Source organism: Centrocercus urophasianus, unplaced genomic scaffold (genome assembly GCF_019232065.1).
Source record: "Centrocercus urophasianus isolate 14NV4802_14NV808 unplaced genomic scaffold, USGS_Curo_1.0 seq_10, whole genome shotgun sequence".
NCBI classification, from domain to species: domain Eukaryota; kingdom Metazoa; phylum Chordata; class Aves; order Galliformes; family Phasianidae; genus Centrocercus; species Centrocercus urophasianus.
The window spans coordinates 25,224,804-25,247,174 of NW_024884142.1; the positions used below are offsets into that span (position 1 = coordinate 25,224,804).

Here is a 22,371-nt window from a genome sequence, read left to right on the forward strand (position 1 = left end):
ATATAAAACTCAAATGTTTCATTTTTTTCTGCTCTGCCACCTGCCAGTTGTTCACTTCTAATGAAATGAATCCTTCAACATAAAACACCCTTAGGAATGCTTTATTCCATCATAAGAAAAAAAAAAAAAAAACACCATGCATTAGTTTTTATCTTGGTGTCTATTTGCTCAAGTTTATAAAGGAAGTATGTTGTCCAGATGTACATTATATGTACAGATACTTGAATGCTTCAGTCATGAGGATAGATGTCTCTCAACCACGGCTGCAAAATATACTTTGATCCGTCATATCCACAGAAATAGACTTTCACATTGGGGTGGTGTACCTGAGAAAATATTTCAAGTTGAATTAGCACCAGAATTAGCAGTAAATACAAACTGATACTTGGATGATTTAAATTAGCTTTTTGGAAACTCCTGATTAGTCTAAATTCATAATGTACACAGATATACTTTCACTGGGATTTTCCACACACTTTAATACAGTTTATGCAATCAGAACAGTGGCTTTCACAGATCATCAAGGGCTCTACAAACGAACAAATCTCCTGAGGTATCACTTGCTAGATTTAACTGGCCTTGATTTTCTAACACAACACTGTTTCTAATTGAAGTAGTTTCCACTCAGTTGTCACTTGTACAGCTTCCTGTTATTTTTTTTGGCTGGATCAGTTATATAATTCAACTACGCAGGCAGCAGGAATGCTAAAGCAGTCAGGGAAATGGTGAAGACACACAAAGTTGATGATCTTTCACAGAATCATAGACTGGCTTAGGTTGGATCACCTAGTTCTATCCGCCCCATAGTTCCATATGTATAGGCGTGACTACCTATTAATTTCAACTCAATGGTTTTTGACTAGAAATCTAGATTGGCAAGCATCTAGATTATCTTCCTTAATAATCTGTGGGAAGACTAAGCCTCTGATAACTGGATTTCATTAGGTAAATATTTGTGGTGAGGTATTTGTTTCTCCCCACGGACTATAAGTGTCACTGACTGGCATGACAAAAGAGGTTTTTTTTAGACACAAGTCAGTGTGGTCAGAACCCAATTTTAAATACTGATGACACTCATCTGCATTCCTGCTCCTATAGTTCCTACTCCTGAGTTCAGGCATGTTAACTGTTCTGTATTGCTGGCTAACACAGTTTTTTTGTTATTAGTCTCTGACCAGTTTAAGAACCAGGTGCATCTTTTGTAATCTAGAAATCAAAAACTACCACGACCATGATGCATAAAACAGAAATAGGCTAGCGGAGTCTTGCGATTAAAGAAGGGAGACATTATTCAGTTTAGATAGTGACTAAGCAGAAGCTTTTTGAAACGCAGATTTTTCAGGGCTGAATTGAAAAACCAATGTACTTGGCTGGATTCAGTAGAAAGAAATTAAATGACTTGTCCAACATTGATGGGTTAGTTAAACTCTAATAAAAAAGTCCATGTCTGCAACAGCTTGTACATAACCAAAGCCAAGCTGCTGAAAGACTTCAGGGAAAAAAAAAAAAAAAAAAAAAAGCTGACAAACAAAAGAAAGAAACCACCTTGGTAGTTGGATACTTTTAAGTAGACAGTAACTTGTTTGAGTTATTTATCACCTTCTGAAAACACACATTTGAAAGTATGGCAGTAGTTTGCATCTCTGCTTTCTCTATTAGTTTCATTGCCTTTGTAAAATAAATAGCTTCTTTTAAGCCAAAGGTCAGCCAACTTTTAAACACAGAGTTGCAACTAAATAAAAATAAATACTACCTGTAATCCCACAATAATTGTTATCCCTTCCTCGGGAACGTAAGCAGTAGATTTGCCAAATCCACTTGCATTAATTAGAATTCGATAGTGTGGAGTATCTTTTACATCCTGTAAAAACAGAAGGAAAATAAAGAGCCTCAAGAGGAGATGGTGACTGAAGATTACAGTGTATAATCCATTAACTTTCAGTAGACTTACAGAATCTAAAACCACTCAATATATACATATGGCAAGTTTACATTTTGTGATCACACCAACATCAATTTGGAAAACTAAATATAAAACAATCAAAAAGCAGTGAGGTTCTTCTTGGCAAATATATATGTATTTTATTTTAAGAGCCAAGATTTTAAGTATCATTTTCTTCCATGCATCTTTCAAGATATATGACTTAGAATATCTCTTGGGGCCTGCTTTCTGTATATAGGACCTGTGACAATCTGTTAGCCCTGCTTCTACCTTCATAACTTGACAGAGAACACCAGCGAGACAGGGTCAAATTCAGAGCACCTCCGACAGCCTCAGTGTCCACTCGTGGATAAAGCTACAGCAACTTGTATATACAGCAACATATAAAAATCCCCTAGCCAAGAAGGAAATGTCGCTTACTGTTACTTTTGCAGTGCCTACAATCCCCAGTTATTGGCCAGGGTCCCACTGTGCTGTCTACTGTCCATAAATGTTCCCGCCTAAAGTAACTCCCAGTCTAAACACAAAACAGTGATGGATGAATATAGGCAGATAAATGGAGTTTATGCAGCAGTTAGTATTGATCCAAGTGACAGGCAGCAGCCTCTGCTCAACAGTGTGGTAATAGATGCAAGGCAGAGAAAGGCAGAAAAAGAATGGGCTCAAAGCTTGGCTAATATTCAGCATAGATTTGCAACAACCAAGCTTAATAGTTGCCTCGTCAGAAGTGGTCAGAAGACATTTTGCATAGCAGGAGCACAAAACATGAAAAAGCAAGGGCAAGTCAAAAATAATAATAATAATAAAAAAAAAAAAAAACACAGCACTTAAACCACACTTTCACTATTGAAATTAAAACCATAATATGAATACAAGGTCATTGGGAGAACAGAAAACTGTAAGATGCTTATAACAAATCAGAATGCCTGATGGAAAATACATGGGTGTGCAGTTGGTAACAATACCATTGAGGGGACAAAAAGAGAAGGGTGAAGAGCAAGAATGCAGATGTTTTAGATGCCAAGGATGAGTAGCAGATGGATAAAATCACAGCAGGGAAGGGACAAAATGAACACAACAGCGCTGAATGTCTGCTCCCAGCTGAACATGAGTTCTCATCTACAGGCAGTTTCTCATTTTTTCTCATTTTCAGTCCTCTCTGGCTTACTGATGAGTGCCTTCCTGCCACTTAGGCAGCATGGCAGTGGCCAACCTCCAAGTATCCTGCACTGCATTATCAGGCCAGCACTGTCAACAAACATTTAGCATCTGATTTTCAAATACAACACAGACTTAGGCTACAGAATTTCAAAAGCTTCGAGAATTCTAATAAAAATCCATTGTTAAATAGATACACATTTCAACTGTCCAGATCCTCAGAAGCATAGCTTCCTATCTGAAACAGATTAAACACAAAGGCTTACTTGCATTTCCTAGGTGCAGTGAAGATGTTACCAGTTATATCTACTCTAGAATATCAGAAGAAACTTTTCAATTTCAGTGACACGTCATGAGAAATTTATTCTAACATTTCAGGTTGACCCTGCTATTTTAAATACAACACTGTGTTTGTAATTTTAAGTCAAGAAATGTCAAGCACAACCCTGGCCAGCAAAGTTTAACCAATCAGTGCTGCAAAAACAAAGCTCTGCCATTAGGTTAGCAGGAAGTCAGAAGCAGCGTTTGAGATTTTCTTGTTTTTAACCAGAGTTATTCTGTGTCTGTATTCACAGAATCACAGAATCACAGAATTGTAGGGGTTAGAAGGGACCTCCAGAGATCGAGTCCAACCCCCCTGCCAAAGCAGGTTCCCTACAGCAGGTCGCACAGGTAGGCATCCAGGCAGGTCTTGAACATCTCCAGAGAAGGAGACTCCACCACCTCCCTGGGCAGCCTGTTCCAGTGAAAATTCATAAAACAGGAGTTTAATTCAGCCAAACCTGTTTTTCTGGAGGATATTTGTGTTGTAGCCATTCTTCTGGAGCTTTAGCTCTCACGTCCCATCCAACAATGACTCCCAAATAACCAAATCTTTTGTGAACTATCACCTGTCCCACACTGAACTGGATAGATTCAGGCTTTGGACTGTGAACGTGAGATGACGCTAATTTAATAAAGAAAGAGAGTTAGCGAGGAGAAGTGTTTTAGGAAGCACATTAAGCACTTATACAGACATTCACATTCTTCTGGCTTCTACCAGAAGAGAATTGACAGATTTATAGGCAAAAGTTAGCGAGGAAACAAGTTTGTTTGTTTGTTTGTTTTTCCCTCCAGGAGTACCACTATGATATTTGACAAAACAGCAATCAATAAGGAAAACCATTTTCTATTTGTGTCTCTTTGAGATTACATAGAAATCTTAAAAGTGTTCTGGAAAGCATAAACACATGTATGTATTGACAGTTACTGTTCAGCTTCACCTTTATATTCAACATTTTATAATGCTACACACAATGACTAATTTTGTCTTTTTTTTTTTTTCAGTTTGGGCCATGGAATGTTTCTATTCCATCTTCTGTGGGAAATTTTTTGTCAGAGCAGAATAATCAATGGCTTCTTTTTCCTCTTTTGAAGTTGATTCAAATGCATTCATTTGAATCAAGTGAAAGCTATACCATTATCTCATACATCAATACAAAATGCACTTAGATCTGTCCAATAAAACAGACTCATATATGTGGTGCATCGATAACATTGCACAACTCAAGGTGGAAAGGCTTCAGATTGCTCATGTTCTGTTTTGCTTACTGAATGGTATCAGTGTTTAGAGAGAACCAGGAAAAAAATTACAAGTATAGAAAAACGCTATAGAAAAACATAGAACACATTATCACCATCAAAATCCAAAAAGACTGCAAAGACTTCAATACCTGCAAAATAAGAATGGTTTTCTGCTTCATTGTTGGTACTTTTGATTTTCTTTTCTCCGTAGTACCAGTTCCTAAAATGTAAAATGAATAACCAAACATTCAAACAAGTTATTTGGAAACTGAGTCGTAGGATAATCAGCTTTCTGATTATTACCTTAAGCCTTTGCCTGAATAAAGGAATGCTGCAAAGCCATTGGCTCAAAATTCCTTATAATTTGAAGCTCAAACAGAATGAGAACTTTAATACCACTTCAAGACAAAGGAATTTTTCTCCAAGAGGATAAAAAAACATGAATATACCTTCCTTGGATATGTAGCTCCACAGTTGCCACATTCGAATCTTTATTTCAGAGAAAACCCATTTACTTTCTATAGGTGAAATTGATATTATTCTGATTTGTAAATTCTACAGTGAAAACTTAAAGGTTGGTTAACTGTGGTTTGTACAAGACGTCAACAATGAGCCACAGCTTAAGGCTATAGTAAATTTAGCTTATTTGTGCTAAGCTGAATTTAAAGGGGGGGACTCATCTTTTTTGGCGGGGACAGGGGGTAGACTAACAAATATTTCTTCTGCTCAAAACATAATAGGAGAAATCTATGAAAAAAATAATTGGGGCAACCCTGTCCATGGCAGGCATCCACAGCAGCCAGGAACCTGGCAGTGCTAATGAACTAGCATTTGTCCTACCTTCTCTCCTCTTCTACGATGTTCACCAGCTTTGCTCTTTCAGTCTTAATCCCTTCACCCTGCCTGAAAGAAAGCAAAAGCAGGTTCCACAATTGTGCAAACTCTGTATTTGTTTATTTATTTATTTATTTTTAAATCTTAGGTTAACTCTCACCTGTTAAAGGAAGGCTTAGCATTGACAACCTTTCAACAGAAGCAGGAAGGGGCAAATAACCTGACTTGTCAGACTGTGTTGTTGAAAACAGCAACTAGTAAGGAAGGTTTGGAATATCACAAATGTCCCCAGATTTTTAGGATATCCAATTTTTTTTTAATGATACGATATTCAGAAGACACAAGCTGCTCCAAAAAATATACAAATAATTGACTGATCTTTTAGTGTTTGAGGGTTTTATCTTTACACACGACTGACACTTTCTGCAAAGTTGAAAAGCAATTTACAGTGAAGCTGAGAGCAGCACAGTTTCCTTTTGTATGTCATTCTGCTCTGCTTTCCTGGGGGCAAAAATAAGTCTGAATTTTCCACAGTTCAGAAGTACTCCTAAGCACCTGGATCACTGTCCACGAATCAATTATAAAGGACCTCAAAGGTCTAGGCAGTGTAGAACCTTTAGTATTTCTACTGCACAAGGGTTACGTCTCACGAAAGAGCCCTTTAACCTCCTTGAACAAATCCATTCAATAATTACCTTAAACTGAACTGACATGTGTGAATGAATACAATCCTTTTTTTTTTTTTCTAGACCACTTCATCTGTATGCGTCCAATAACCAAGTTTTAATCCTGAACTCACAGATTTCCCATCTGCATTTTCTAGGGCCACCATGTATAGCATAAGATACCCATCTCATTGTTGTAGATCTTACAGTGCAAACATTAGCACAGTTAATCCAGTAGTCTTTGATACAGATCAGTTTAAAGTAGTGGATAACACATATGGAATTACTGCCATGAATTATGTCTAGCTTCACATAGAGTTCAAATTGCACATTTGTGTAGAAGACACGCAACGGTTTTGTTAGAACTGGTGCAAAGCCACAAATCAGTCTCAACATGAAAATGAGAGCCATTTCCCCTCTGCTACTCATTTCACTCCTGCACCATAACCTCCTGTTAAAAATAGGCTGTGTTTGAAAGATGCAGACAGTACGTAACGCTGAACCTCGCCTCCGATAGCCACAGCTTCAAACGATCTGCCCACAGGTCCAGGCTCAAGTAAGATTTTGTAAAGCTGCTCCCACAGGCAATTAACCTTTAGTAGTAAAAAAAATAACACCACAATGTTTTAAAAGCCTTCCAGAGGATTATTATATTTACAAACATATATATATATATCTAAACTTTAAGGTTTCACTTCTGCAGCAAACAGGAAAAAAAAGTCCACAACAAGGAACAAGTTCTCCTCAAGATTCATATCTAGACTGTAAATAAACACCCTTTCAATCATCATTTGTGCCAGTAAACCATATATAAATTTTGGAAAATGCCACCTGTCATGGCCAAGCAGCTTTTTTTCTGCAGTCAGGCCACAGGAGTTACTTAATTGCATCAGATTCTGCTGTTTCAACTGTAACTTCAGAATACTGAGCACAAGGCATTTTAAAAACACTGCACATCACTGAAGGACTGTTAAAAAATAGCCAGAAAGTTCTTCATGCACTTAAATTGTTAACAGTTGGCTTCAACCGTGAAATCTCTAATTGTTTTAAATCTAGATCCTTACCCCCACAACTCCTTTTGCATGGTGCATGTTCAAGATACCAACATTGGCAATTGTTACTACAGTTAAAAGCTTGAATCTGGTGCCCTATTGTCCATCTTCTGGACATTAGTAAATGTACATGTGACCCTGTCAATAAACTCTTAATTCATGAACGGAACAGCACCATTTGCCTAGCTCTATCACTATGACTTCCTTAAGTTAATATATGATGTAAGAATTCCTGCTACTTAAGACTCCATAATGAGTCATACAGAGCAAAAAAAAAACTATTTTAAGAATAAGTATCAAAAGGTAATGGAAAGTTAGAAATTGTCTTACTACTCAAACGTTGCATTTTTCCCCTTTTAGAGGGGAGATTCATATAGAGAACGTCCAAAAGCAGAATGAGATGCAGCCATGCAGGAAGATTATACACAGATTTTTACATGAAGACAGTAAGAGCTGTCACTCACATGCTTAAAGTCTCTTTCATACGGTCACATTAAGCCATAAAAATATCTTAGGTTTGATGTGAATGTTTTTGTATAGGAATGGGCAGCGTCCCACGAAAACTCTCCCTTTCCAGGACAAAGATTCGCTGGGAATGTCAAGAGAACTCTCTTATAAATAGCATGTGAAGGAGAGATGTACCACCTTTGTGTCATTCGGATTCTCTGAGCAGGCTCTGCTCCGTACCACTGGGATATGTAATACTGTGCAGGAAGCGCAGCCAGCAGCGCGCAGATCTGCAGGGCTGCAGCTGCGCTGATGTGAGGCATCCCAACAAGGAGTTCTTCAAGGAGACCTCCCTGCTCTCTTATCTAGAAAAGAGGCAAAAAAAAAAAAAGGGAAAAAAAAAAAAAGAAAAAGAAGGTAACATGCAGCTTGTGTAGCTGCATAGAGCTTAAAAGTTCCCTGTGGATTGCTTTGTTACTCCACAGGATAATATACAAACTGTACACACAAATGTAAATTAGGTTTCGCTACATTAAATTTGAGAGTGTCTATAGAAACTAATAGAAGACTGAAATAGAGTAATTAAATGCATTAAACACATTTGACACATCAGATCGATGGCTTCCGAAAAAGCCATTTAGATGCAGTATTGCATGTGCAGAATGGAGGATTTTTCTCCAAGAATGTCGCCTTCAGACCAGAAGCATTACCCCAAGGAAAGAGTAACACAAGCCACTGTCACACGAAGGCCTGGAAGCACTGAATCACAGAATGGCCAGGGTTGGAAGGGACCTCAAGGATCATGAATCTCCAACCCCCCCACCACAGGCAGGGCCACCAACCTCCACATTTAACACCAGACCAGGCTGCCCAGGGCCCCATCCAACCTGGCCTCCAACACCTCCAGAGACAGAGCATCCACAACCTCTCTGGGCAGCCTGTTCCAGCACCTCACCACTCTCTCTGTAAAGAATTCCCCCCTGATATCCAACCTAAAATCTCCCCTCCCTCAACTTAAAACCATTTCCCCCTGTCCTGCTGGAAACACAGCAACACCACAGTGACCCCTGCACACTGGTTACGAAATGATGGGTGTCACTGTAACTGACACTGCCTGGACATCAGGCAGGTCCTGCAGCCCCAAACAGCTGCACAAACCCCCAGGTACCTCAGCAGCCGTCAGCACGCGTTTCTGCTCTGCTCCAGCCACCCCGAGGCTCAGTTGAAGGCTGCCTCTTCACTCTGTGGCCCCAAGGTGAATGGCACCCCTAACCCCTACCCTATGAAAGGAGAACAGAAAGGAAAAGAGAGTTGCATCTTATTCTCACAGTTTCCTTTTGAGTAAATCCACGCTGCTTCCCTGAGCACAGATTTCAGTGGTTTCTTCCGGAAAGGTGAACAAGCCCATTTCCCTGTCGCACACAGAGGCCCGATGGAAATCCCCTGATTTGAATATTATGCAAAAAAAATCAGGATGTAACACACTTGTAACGCAGCTTGCCTGAGACCCTCCTGGCAGCTCTGAGCACTCTGCGACAGGCAGCTCTGTCAAGGGTGGATGAATGTATTACTGAAGCCAAAGTCTCCTCCTCATCTGTCAGGATATCCATCAGACTTCACCCTAGCCTCTACCAGGCCGGATCTCCTCTCCACTGAGGCCACAGCTGCTGAAGGAGTCACCTCTTTGTCACTTCAGTGAGTAGCATTGATATCTACACTTTCCAAATAAACATAAAACTACAGAAAGCACTTTTTTTCCTGCAGGCATGTGCTACAAGTGGCAGCGGTCTCTGACATAATGCAAAAAAATACAAGAACAAAACCACTTGATGATATGGGCAGAAAGCTCTTCTGCATTCTATCATGTACAAAATCAGCAACGTATGTTATAAATTCCAGCCAACATACAGTGTTGTTAGACAGCTAATGAGTAATTGTGTCCCTTCTACAGACAGGGAAAAGCCATGAAGAGTCGCTGCTGGACAGAGCAGAGGAGCAGCATCGCCATTTCTGTATATCACACTGCTGGCCAGAACACCTTGCTTTATTGCTGGGTCTGAATTGCGTTTTTTTGGGCAACAGTTTTGAGCCTAGGGCCCATGGAATATAATCAAGAAAAGCAAGCATATTATCAGGCTTACATTCAGCATCCTGGGGCATGCAGTCAAACAAGGGTAATCCATCTTTCTAGTGCAGAAAATGCTTTGAATTCCTGTGCCTTGGCTATGCAGGCAGCTAAGGAAAAACATGTCAGGGTTTGGCACTGCTTCTTTCACCCCTCCATAGCTTGTGTTATCCCTCAATGCTCTTCCCTCCCCATCCTCGGGGCCTCCCCAGAGTTCTTCCTTGCTTTGGGGTTTGCCCACATTAGTAAGGCTGTACAAAGTTGACCAGAGGCTGGCAAAAGCTACAGTAGCAGCTTCAAGGCAGCTTTGCTGGAAAACAAATTATGTGGGAATTGAATGGGCAGTCCTGGGGTTTTGTCTGCGGACCGATGTCAGCCTGTGCAGCATGGAGGTCTGCCCCTTTAAAGCCTCACATAAATACCAATCTAGTCTGGAAATACTAATGCAATCTCAGGAGAATGTTTTTAAAACAACAAAGCAAGTTGTTTCTCTATAAATAGAATATAGCATAACTAGCTTCAGTTAGATAATAAAACCATTATTCTTCCACACAATTAAAATGTCATTATAAGGAGAACATAGCATTAAGCTTTTTGAAGGTACTTAGGAATAACTTATCACAGAGGAATCACAGCCTGTGGCAAAAGGAAAGTGCCTGCTTATTCCCTCCCTTGCTCTAACAGAGGAATGAGATCAGGACCTGAAGAGGAAAATACAAATATGTTTCTTCTAGGATCCTCACTTCCAGCATCAAAAGCAACTGGGAATAACAGGAAGGAAGAAGGGTAGAAAGGCACAGTTTTTGTCTGAAATACCTTCCTCCAGGTGGACGTTTGGTGCACAGGCAGCTGTGATGTTGGTTTCAGCATCTAAATAAGCTGGCTGGATATGAAGAAACTCATTAAGGAAGAAGGGATTGAGAGGTTCAGGTGACTCTTCCTGCTACTTGAAGACCTGCTACATGAAGACCATTTCCTTCCAGACAGCACATTCCTCCCTAGCGTTGGGAAGGTTTTCTGTGCAAGGGCAAAGTCTCTCCATACAAACAGGTTGGTGTACGTACATAGACATACGTCTTCCCCTAAGGAGCAGGCATGCTGGCTCATGCAATGGGGCGAATTGGGTTTTGTTGGCTTCTGGTAAAAATGAAAAAATACAGCTGTGACTTGATCCACAGGGCGTCAGGTACTGGGAAAGCAATCTAAATCAGCACTTCTTTTTTGTGAACGATACGTAATGTGGTGAAAGTTATTCTTAGTTTTTTCTATTAATCCTCTCAGCATCATGTCTTTATGTGTTCTTGGCATTGATAGGACTTGAAGTCAACTCTTTTGTTGCCCTGGATTGAATTTGTATTTTTTCAAATATTAGAAAACATTTTCTTCCACCCTTTCTTTCCCCCTAGACAGTAGAAGGCATGGGGGAAAAAATACAAGAAGAATTTGCCATGATAGCAATCAAGTAAAACTATAAAATTGAATAAAATAGAATAGAATAAAATAGAGTAAAAATAAAATAAGGAGTCAGACTTGTAACTCACTGACAGCAATACCAGCCTCAGCATTTTTAAGGGCACCAGATACCAAAACAGTATTACTGTCCCTCTAATCTCACTTTTGCTCTGACCACAGCTCACAGCTGTAACTGCTGGCCATCTTTCATAGATGCAACTGTGATAGTGACTGAGCAGCTAATGTTCAATAATACAGAGCTAAAGCTTTTCTTCTGGTGAAAGATCAAGTTCAGTGAAACAAACCTTTGAAAATCAGGCAAGAGAATCTGATGTACATTTTCTGAACAGGCCGAGTCTGCGTTGTTCTTTACCTTTTTTTGAGCAGCCTCTTCCTGCACTTGTTCTTTCCTTGTGCTGTTAGCAAAGAAGTCATTTCTAGCAGTCTGAAGGCTTTTCCACTGACATGAGCTGCAAGTACCTGATGACTGAGATAAACTTCTTAGAAGGCAGAAGTGATTAAATATTAAGTGACCCATTTTCCCTGAAAACATGGAGCAGCCTGTGCAGTACAGCATGGGTAGAGCCAGAGATGAATGCCAATGTCTTTCAACTCTAGTGTTTTTGCTATCATCACCTCCATGAAGAACTTTCAGTTCGATGCAACTGTATTTCACGCAAGTTTAACCTCACACATTTACACATGACAGCACATAACAGTACCAGCCATTTTGTAGTTAAACAGGGTCCTCTCCCCCAAAATTGAGATCCACACACACACACCGTTGGACGAAGGCATTAGCAGACAGAGCTGCTTCAGCATGAGCCTTCTCAGACTGTATCTTCATTCCTCAATGGAAGATGTTAAAAGCAGGGCAGGAACATCCCTACAAGCAAGGCCAAGTCTCAGTCTTTGCTAAAGCAGGCAGTTCGTTTGAGGGGGTATAAGAAATGATCATAAAAATGGCACCCTGCAGCACATTTGTCTCCCCATCACTTAGTTGTGTGCCTGGAAACAGTCCTGGGTTTGGTGGGACCAGCTGCAACACCGCTGTGCTGTGCTCTGTAAGAACACAAAGTTCCCCACAGGAGTTCTTAAAAAAAAAAAAAAAAAAAAAAAAAAAAATCAGGAAATAAAAGTAATAAATGCTGATATAAAAGGAACCACGGACCAAACACTCAAAAAGCAGCTGCTTCTTGATAAAATGTAACTGCATGCACAAAGGGAAACTGGAATTTTCCACTGACCTGAGTCTGGAAAAGGGCATTCCTCAGCCATCTGCACTCCCAGCATCCATATTCCCTGTCAGTACCAATTCTCTAAGAAAGAGGGAGAGAGAAGAGGCTGAGCTGGGAGCCAAAGGCACCCAGAGGAGGGCACAAACAGAACCAAAACTCATGAGAAGCCCTATGTAATTTTTTAATACAAATTTTGACCCTGGTACACAAACCAAAGCATTTTCTTTGAAGATTTCCAAAGCAGAATTCTGGTTTGATAAATGAGCATGTAAAAAGAAAATGCTGCCCATAAGACAATTTCTTGACAGAGAGCTTATATGTATTTTCTATTCATTTTCCTAAATAATTTAACCTCTCGTTTTCCTCCCAGCTTTAGCTATCGGGAGACTTTAATATTAATGCACATTTTACAGTCTCAAATTCTTTACAACCATTAGGCTGAATAGAAATCTCAAGTTTTGGAATCCTAATCCTTCCCAGTGTATTTTTTTGCCAGAGAAGGGACGGCTGTTGTGCATGGAGTGCTCCTGCACAAAGACCTCCTCCATGCTGAGGTGCTGCTTGGATAAAAGCATACAGTGCTATGGAAGCTGCTGACACAATTATCAGTTGAAGAAGTTATTATTTTTTTTCCTAAGTAGTTTTGTTCTGTAAATATAATTAACACAAAACCTTGGCAAACATGAAGATTTTGACAGCTGTATTCCCATTTTTAGCGGTTGATGGCAGCTTGCCCCAACCTTAGTAATAAAGAATATTCAGATTAGGATCTGTAATACGGGGTAAAAATAATCCCATTGCATTTCTCTACTGTGGGATGTAAATCAAGCAATTCTAGTGGTTTAATCATATTCTAAACCAGTTTTGCATTTAAGTTACAGTCAAATATCCTTGTTCAAACACAAAATCAGAGGCCTGAAATTAATCACACGTTAGCAGATTAGACTGTATGGTACTTTGAACACTAACCAGTATCGAGTTTGAGCTTGATGCTTTCAGGAATCAAACACAACCCTGCAGAAATGTGATATTGGACGAAGCAATTACCCATTTCTGCTCTTTTTTCTTCTTTCTCTGTTTTTATTCAGTGATGTACCTGAAAGATAGGTACATCAGGTAGGACCAAGTTTACGTAACATCTCCCCATTTCTGAAACAGGAAAAGGAAGTATGGATTAGAAGCAGCACTCCACAATTCTCTATCCTGTCCTCCTTTCAGCCAACACAAAGATTTCAGAGTATGAGAGAGGATCCATTACTCCTTACTACACCTCTCTCAGAGTAAATGAAGCTTGCTGTGAGAAGATCTAGCACACAGGATGCCAGCGAGACAGAAAAACAGCTGGGGACACTGGGCCATGAGTTTCCTGTCCACAGTAGTAAAACTCATACAGATTATTTTTCCTGCTAATTTTAAGCAGAAAGTCAATTATATGCTATTTGAATTCCAACCACCTTCCACATTGCTTGCTGTATTTAGTTGTCTGCCACTTCTTTTATTTCCACACATGCTTCAAATAGAAACATTGATCAATTTTTATAGCCATTATGCTTTGCATATTTGTCTTTGGGAAAAATGACAAACCTGCTCTTTTGTCAGTTCATATTGACTACCAGAAAAAAAAAACAAGGGGTTTTGTATAAGAACTTTTCACTCGAAAATAAAATACCCACCTTCAATGACAGTACTTGATAGCCTTCATTGAATGAGCATTATGATCCAACAGGATTGAATGGTTTTAACAAGGTGATGAAGTCTTGGTGCACTCACAGCATCTTCTAGCAGTCAGACGTCTTTTATGCCACCTGCTGTAGTGGAAATGCAAAGTCACAGTCTGAAACAGCGACTGAACACCTGGTGGGAAGGCAGGGCCAATGCAGTGGAGCTCAGGTGCGTGCAATGTACCTGAGTGACCAGAAGGGTGGAGCCAGGATCCAACCCTTCCCAGATCACATTTAAGGGTTGGCAATAGAGATGAGAGCATCTTATTGGAGATTTCTGCCTCCTTGAGGCTTTCCAAAGGAAAGCAGCTCTTTTCTTTCATTTCTTCACCTGGGGCTCCTGCATTTGGGCTCTTTCTTATTTGCTGGAGCCTAAGACTTTGCTACCCTGCTATTATTGCAGTACTTTCTGTCCTAATATAGCATTACATGTGCTAATCCCGAAGGGAGCCTTGCTTTCTAATTCAAGTAGGACAACTGCAGTAGGGTTCAAAAATACATGCCTGACGTGATGAGAGAGAACAGGGACGTGATTGTATTTTAAAGATGGTGTTCACAATTACACTGAACAATGTCCCTTCAATATGGAAGACTATAAACTTGCTATACAGTCATTTCAAGTGTAGTTCTCTAAAAGAAAAGAACAAACAAAATAATTAGCTGCTGAGATACAGGCTCAGTAACAAAACTAAAGCCAGGCCTAACACCAAAACCCTTGACCCAGGGTGGTCAGCTTAGGGAAAAAAAACACCACTTCTTGAACACAGTAATATTGAGAATGTGTAGAAGTACCAGTACTCCACACGAATGTGGGGGGAAACATTTGTTGCATTTTCAGAACTCTGGAAGTCTTCCTCTCAATTGCAAGACACATTAATGACTAAAACTCACACGAGGGAACAAGAGACATTTTTCTCCCGTGCAAACAAGTCTTCACTTTTCCATAGTCCCCATCACAGGCAATTCTGATAAGTGTCACGGACCCCCATTCCTGCATCATGACTGCCCTCGGTCCCAGCGCTCAGCAGCAGCCCTACCTGCATCTGTTTGGCTGAACAGGGTTTTGCTATCACTTCCTTGGGGCTTCAGGTAAAGTATGTGAGGAGAAAAGATCGTTTGTTAAAGCAAGTAAAGTAACAGGTGAAATTCAACAGAATCCACACGGTGCAGTATTTGAAATATCAAGTGTTTCTTTCTGCCTGTAAGTTTTTAGCTTCTTCCAGAGCTGCTGAGCAGTGGTTCCTGCACAAATTGCTGCAGCTGTGATAGAGGCAGCTGTCACATGGGCAGGGTGAGAATGCCTCCTGCAGGATGAGGTTACCCAGCTGATGTGTGAAAACCAGCAAAGAGAGCTGACACCATAGCACCTTCAGTGCCAGATGCTACTGCCTTTATATTGCCTCCAGATCTGCAGTTTTAAGTGAAAAGGGTGAAAAAAATAGCAAGTTCTGATTGCTCTTGCAGGTTACTGTAGCTGTAATTCTGTCTATAGCCACATAATGCGTTAGGAAACACAATTCCACACGGAGCCAAAGTCAGCTGATTGTAGGCTGTTTTGAAGAGCACAACGTGATTGTCCCAGCACAGTAATTCAGTAGATAGAAACAAACACTGCTGGACAACTTAGAAAAACATGTTTTCTATTTATTTAAAAATAAGTTTGTAGTTACTACATTGCAGTGACAGTAATTCTTACACATACATTCTAGTTTGTATAAAAGGATTCAAAGTATTATGCATCAAAACTAACATAGAAAGTGTCCACATAACAGTAAAGAAATTTCCAATCCTTATGTACAAAAAGAAAGGGCACTGTTATCCTGGTGAGATACTTCAGGTTATAACATGATAATCCAGAGTTCTGGAAGGAAAAGAAAAACACAACCAAACCCCTCGATAAAGCTACGGAATTGTAGTTTTTAAAACTGTTACTCATTACATACAACAGATGTGTTTTACATAATTCTGTACAAAATAAGTGTAATTTTTTTAATCTGAAAATGTGTCAGTTTCAAAATTAACCTTTCTCGGTAATTTCCTTAAAGTTGAGCTCAATTCTATACATATTTAAACATTATGACAGAATTTAATTCACTTGTGATCATTATCCAGTTGTCTGCCAGTTCTGCAGTTTTAGTATGGTCCAAAAATGTAACTTCTGTATGGTCTCAATGCATCAAACCAACGCACGCAGTTGTAAGCACAGAACAGTACATGTACATCACACAGGCACGTGTACACGCCAGGTACTTGGATTTCTTTCTACTCCTAATTTTTACGACCTCGTTCTTCTTTCGGGATAGAAATTGATAGCACAATACTACCTTCCCTCTCTAAAATGTGTAATTCGCATTTGAAGTGAATTTCCTGATGTATTTATCTGCATTAAAAAGGATTCAAATGACTACTTGTCTCACTACCTCACCCCTAAAAGCTAAATGGTGGGAACAGCACTAATCTCCTTGATCTGCAATTTAAGAAGCCTTTTAAACCAGCCCTCTTGGGGCGTTTCCTTCTCTAGCAGGTTGTAAAATAACATGGCAAATTCCCCCATAAGAATTAGCACAAGTGCCACAGTGCCTTGTGGTTAGCTGTAGTTCACCAGGCTACCTGCTATTTCCCCCAGACACAGTAGCAAGTGTACAAGCCTATTCCTGCCTCAAAAATAGGAAATCACATCAACCATCATTACCAGATTTGTTATTGGAAACACATTGTCAGCTGCGGCCAAACTTATGGAATTGGATACACTGCATTCTGCATACGAACAAGCATTTATATACAATAATTTACAGCAGAAAACAAACAGCCCTTCTATCAGTTGAATGCCTAAGTCTTTTGGAAACCAATCTGTTACAATGACTTTGGGGAAGAAAAAGAAAACATGTAGGAATCTGTAAACAGAAAATGAGCTTTTGCTGTCTCTAGGTGATGTCTGAAAGCCCTCCACCACCACAGCCTCACAGCACTGCTGCAGAGATGCACTAATTTTTTTTTTTTTTTAAACATACAGCCGAAAAAAAAAAATAACAGAAACCTTTGAGTAACTGTGGTGGACAAAAGACACTACCTTAGAATAAGGTAAGGACTTGTGACACAATGCAATTGCTATGATACATCTGTATCTCAACTGACCAGCAGTAGGCTATAATTACCTCTGCAAGATTCGCACAAATTAAATGCAAATGTTGATGAAAGTGAGCTTGAAGTCCTCCAACCTCCCACACAGCGTTTAAGCACAGGGGGAAAGGTCTCCAATTAAGTGTACTGCTTTTATAGAACCAGCCAACCACTTAATGTGTGCCTAGATTGACATTCCACATGAAAGCATGTACCTTTAGACCTCAGTCCAACAAAGGTGAGCAAAAGATTTAACAACATGGTGCAGAAATTCTAACAAGCTCAAAGTTACCAAACAGACACACTGTTGTTTTGTTGTATGTCTTGTCTCTGTTTCTATTTGGTAAGGCAAAAGCCTCTGGCACAGAATCAGAATTGGTACTCAAATATTTGTACAGCAATACAGTGAGTAATTTGTCTCTACACTACAATTTATTTTTTTTTAATAGATATTATATATCCTACGTGCTGCATCAGGGTCCTTTATCAATTAATAGTTTTACAAATATTAAGTCATAGAAATATTCAACTCAACCAACTCAATCTTACAAGTCTACCCACAAACTGATCACACGTACAAACCAGACACTGTACAAAGAAACATATGCAAATATATCACACGGCAGTCCAACCACTGGAGGAAGACACTTTTCTGTAGAGTCGTACCATTGTCATTGCTGAGTGACAATGAACTCCAGTCACTACTGACATCAATGATCAATATACCAGTAAGATTTAAGTTCAGTTCCTGGATAACACGTTAACAACAGAAAACAAAGTGGCAGAAGAGTTGTTAAATATGTAGGCACGAGTACAGTGATTTCTGTTAAACATTTAAAGCACACTGGTATCACAGAAACAGAAATTACTTCCTCATCCGCAGTCAAAAAACACACTGCTATTAAGATACCACTCAGTGGTCAATATCAATCGGAACGTTCCCCAGCATAGAGCAGAAATACCAGAACAGTATCTTCATATTCATGTAAGTATAAATGAATGGAACGAATGTAAGGGCGTTAATCGCTGCCAGGTCTGTAAGATCATTTGACCACATATGACTATAAACCTATGTAATATTTCAAATGCTGATGTGAAACGAGCACATGGGAATCTGATACTCTGTTTTCTGAGTTGTTAGGTACTTGGGATGGCATTACAGAACGTGCACACGGCTGCAAGTTCTTCATTATCAGAACAGTGATCAACAGTTTATTGCTCACATTTAAATATTTAAAACTTGGCCATCTAAAGCTCCTTTTCTGTCTTGATACAGCTTCAAATAACACAATTTTTCCAACCAAATGCAGTCTGATGGTGACTAAAGTCTCAAGCAGTTTGCAACCTATTGAAACTAAATGATAAAAATAAACCTTTTAAATCTGATATTAACTTCTAATTGTGTGTATGTGTGAGTGTGTTCAAAGTTACCTAACTGATGCACAATTGATTTTAGAAGTTTTGAAAACAATTGATTTATCCAATATGAATTTCACAATATTGCCTAAGTCACCACTGTCACTGGGTGGGACGAGCAGCCCTGTTCTGCAGATAAGGCCTTCTATTCTCATAAAGTGAAGATGGATAATTTTCTACCTAGTGTTAAAGGGAACAGATACTATTTAAGTCTCCAAAACTTACATACAGGGTATTTCTGATATATAAATATATACATAAACATGCCATATAAAACATTATTACAGATGGAGTAAATACAGAAGTTGAATTTTAGATATAATCTATCTCGTATATTACAATGCAGATAACATCAGGAAATTACACGTTTTCAAATGATTGCCTTCATCAGTGAGAACTGACAAAATCAACAGGTGAAAGCAATTAGCTCTGAATTATGAAGCTGTGCTGTAACTGAACAGCCACAGTTCATCTTACCACATGATCAGTGATGCCATTTTAATTGAATAATACAGACATGTTTCTTAAAAAATAGATATAGAACAACAAATGAAATGCAAATTGATCCCTGTTCCCCAAATTAATAATCATAACAATTCAAAGAGGATCTGGAAGAATATTACAGTCTTTTTTTTTTTTTGTAACAAAATGACTGATGAAATTACATTAAACTAAGCACGATGGATACCAGTTTGACACCTACAACAACAGCATATTTCCATTCCTCTTTGTGCCAGATATCAGTATTTGCTCAAATATTGATGCTTTCTTGTAACAGAAAATAAAGAGTGAGGAATTAGGCCCCAAATGCGTACACAGAATCCGTGCAAAATTAAAGGTTTTAATTCTGTATGCCCTTCCAGATGCTGTCAATGTTGTTTGCTAAAGAAAAGTACTACTAATAAAAAGAATCATTATAAAGTAAGGGTGTACGGAATTGAGGTTTCACGTCAGGTTTATTTCTTGAGCTAAGTTAGGGTCACACAGAAATCTGTCACACCACCCAAAGGTCCAAAATAATGCATCGTCAGAAAAATTTGGTTACATTTTTGTACCATACCAGATTTCAGAAAATAGGACTACTTCCGTATTTGTTCCTTAACACTGGACAACATTTGCTTTGAAGTGATAGAAAATGGTATTAAAGTTTGTTTGTAAAGGTATAAAATAACTAAATGTACCATAAACAAATAAATAACTGCTCTTCTTTTCCATAGCAGTACATATAACAATACATTCCCCTAAGTCATATAGTTATCATTTACAATAGACAACTTAATTTTACTAAGGATGCAAGAAATAATAGAATACAAGGCACAATCATTAAATGGAATTTTTCTTTAGGGTGAATATTGACGTATGTCAGCGTGATATACCATAAAAAGTGCAGAAAAACGCAATGTGCAATGAGACCACTGTATAAAACATGATTGCATAAAAAGTGATTTGGCCTTTTTAACCTTAATAATTGAAAATAACCAATCTTCCCCTTAAAATTAAACTATAAAGTATGACATTTTAAAATTTATTTTCAATTCTAGTGCTATCTAAAAAATCCTGAAAAAAATTTATACCTGGGAAATATTTTATACGTATGTGTTTATGTATATATTAATATATACACATACACTCTTCTTTGTAGGTCATTTTAGCCTCTTAAGCACGTCTCAAGTTGTAGAAACAACAATCAATCTGGATCTGAAAGTAAACATCGTAATTCCATACCTGTCCTGTAATTTCCTTGAATCCTTTAACCAATTGTACATTTTGTCTAAAACATCTCTGTCAAAGGACCCCACCAGTGCATTATTTTCTACCAAAAGTACCAAAAAGGATACAGTTCAGAACAATGTTAACAACTTACTATTTAAAACAATACACAGCTTTTTCACTGCAAGTTGTATGCTGTACTGACACTCAAAAAGAAAAAAAAAGGCTTTCCACTGCACTGATTCTCAGTCTTTGGCACAATAAACAGAGATTTAGTGATTGATACAAGAATCAAGGTCTGAAAAATTAGACATTAGTCAAACTTTTTCCAATGTGGATATATATATATATATATATATTTGTGATTACATTTTTGCTATGTTTGGCAGAACTTGGATAAACCAACAGCCTGTGGTAGGCTTCTTTTGCAGTTGAATGTTCCAACACTACTGAAATCAAGCATTTTCAGATTAGCAAAGTTTGGTATTTTTGTATTCGTACTTAATAGAAATGCAAGTGAATTTACTGCCACTTTTTGTGAAGATCTGCCTTCCTAGGCAACCTAACTTTACAATCAGAGTGTACTTTGCTTGGTCAAAAATAGATTTCTGTTTTCAGTTTGTGGCATTAGAAGTTCCGTCACCTTTTTTAACTGTGTAGAGTACTACACACCACTCGAGTGGAATAGTTCTCAACTCTGTATGTCAGCTGGAAACTGTTTTAATTATTCTCAACTATGAACAAAATGACTGTTGAAATGCATAACCTATTTGAAGGGCAATAAATAGCAAAAGTTTAAAATATATATTTCTTTCAAAGAACGTTCTTTCAGTTTGTTTTTTTTGCTAGATCTTTCTCCCAAATCAGAACATATTCTTCTAGCCCATAATAGCAGCAGGGAAGCAGAAGTCTGTTCTGCTGTTCCTTAACTGTACCTGCTTCATAGCATTCTGAAGTAAAACACCTGGTAAAAGTTACCAACCAATTAAATTAGCTTTTGCTTTTTCAGTCAACTTTCGGACTCTGCCTCTGCTAGAAGTTCCAAAAGTTAAGGAGGTGTCTTCAAACAATAGCTGCCTTTGCTCTTCCTCAGAGTCATCTTCATTGTAAAAGGCTGTCCTCCTACCCTGGTTTCTAGTTCTCATGTGAGGTTCAGAATCTTTAAGCTCCTCAGACCCTTCTTCCATAGGCTCATCTATCTTTTTCCTCCTGCTTCTTGTTTGCATTTTAACATTTGCAGGAACTAAAAGGTCCGAGCCTGACGAATGTGTCTTTATCTTTCTTTTTGGCTTTCTACCCCCACGGCCTTTTTTTTGTACCAAGTCTTCCTTCATATTATTTTCAGAAAGCGAATTGCATGCAGTAGAAGCAGAGGCTTCTTCTGGTACATCCTTTGTGGTCTGGACTGTATTCTGCTCTGCAACCTTTTGCTGCTCAACAATTTGTAGCTTTTTTGGTTTTCTGCCTCTTTTCTTGTGCACCACTTCACAAGTACTGTTATTAGCCTCAATCTTCGGTTTCCGTCCAGGGCCTCTTTTAACTGGAGGCTTTGAAGGCTGCCCTCCGTGTCCATTTACCTGAATGCTTCCTGATGCCAAAGCATTATTCTTGCAATCTGCTGTAAAGAACAAAATGAAACAAAAGATGAGAGTATGGATGATGCAACAGATTTGCATTTACATTTACTTTCTCACTACTTTAATAAAGCTCTTAGTAAGATTTTTGAATGGATTCAAAGTAATTATCAAACCCAAGTATAACTCAAGAGTTTCATATCAGTAGGCAGCAATGACCAATTTCTAGCTGGTCTTAGCTCAAGGTAGCTTGAGACAAAAAAAAGGGGAGAAAAAATACAGAACAAAAAGAACAGAAGAACAGGCGTGGTCTTTTTCTTGGCTGATGCAAAAGAAGTGACCAAAAATTTATAC

General features: G+C 38.8%; 2 protein-coding genes across 5 annotated transcripts in view; both read right to left on the reverse strand.

Annotated features, from left to right (window-relative positions):
* Window positions 1–141: 141 nt before the first annotated feature.
* LOC122162397 (F-box only protein 21-like) lies at window positions 142–9,023 on the reverse strand. Of its 3 annotated transcripts, none has more exons than XM_042822710.1 (8): window positions 8,830–9,023; window positions 7,860–8,026; window positions 6,666–6,755; window positions 5,504–5,566; window positions 4,813–4,883; window positions 3,883–4,046; window positions 1,754–1,861; window positions 142–326 (listed from the first exon to the last, which is right to left on the reverse strand). In XM_042822710.1, the coding sequence occupies exons 2-8, from the start codon at window positions 7,982–7,984 to the stop codon at window positions 231–233; spliced, it is 717 nt and encodes a 238-aa protein (XP_042678644.1). In that variant the 5' UTR covers window positions 7,985–8,026; window positions 8,830–9,023; the 3' UTR covers window positions 142–230. The 3 variants fall into 3 exon arrangements, with proteins under 3 accessions (XP_042678644.1, XP_042678635.1, XP_042678654.1); XM_042822701.1 differs by having other exon boundaries at window positions 6,654–6,755; XM_042822720.1 differs by lacking the exon at window positions 6,666–6,755 and having other exon boundaries at window positions 8,830–9,021.
* Window positions 9,024–15,820: 6,797 nt separating this feature from the next.
* The window catches only part of LOC122171991 (pleckstrin homology domain interacting protein), a 100,928-nt gene continuing 94,377 nt past the window's right edge, over window positions 15,821–22,371 (reverse strand). The window contains exon 37 of one of the 2 annotated variants that reach the window (XM_042839954.1): window positions 15,821–22,058. In XM_042839954.1, coding sequence (XP_042695888.1) covers window positions 21,418–22,058 — 641 coding nt within the window. In that variant the 3' untranslated portion in view covers window positions 15,821–21,417. Of the gene's footprint in view, window positions 22,062–22,371 lie in introns of both variants that reach the window. The other variant, XM_042839946.1, reaches the window with a different exon arrangement.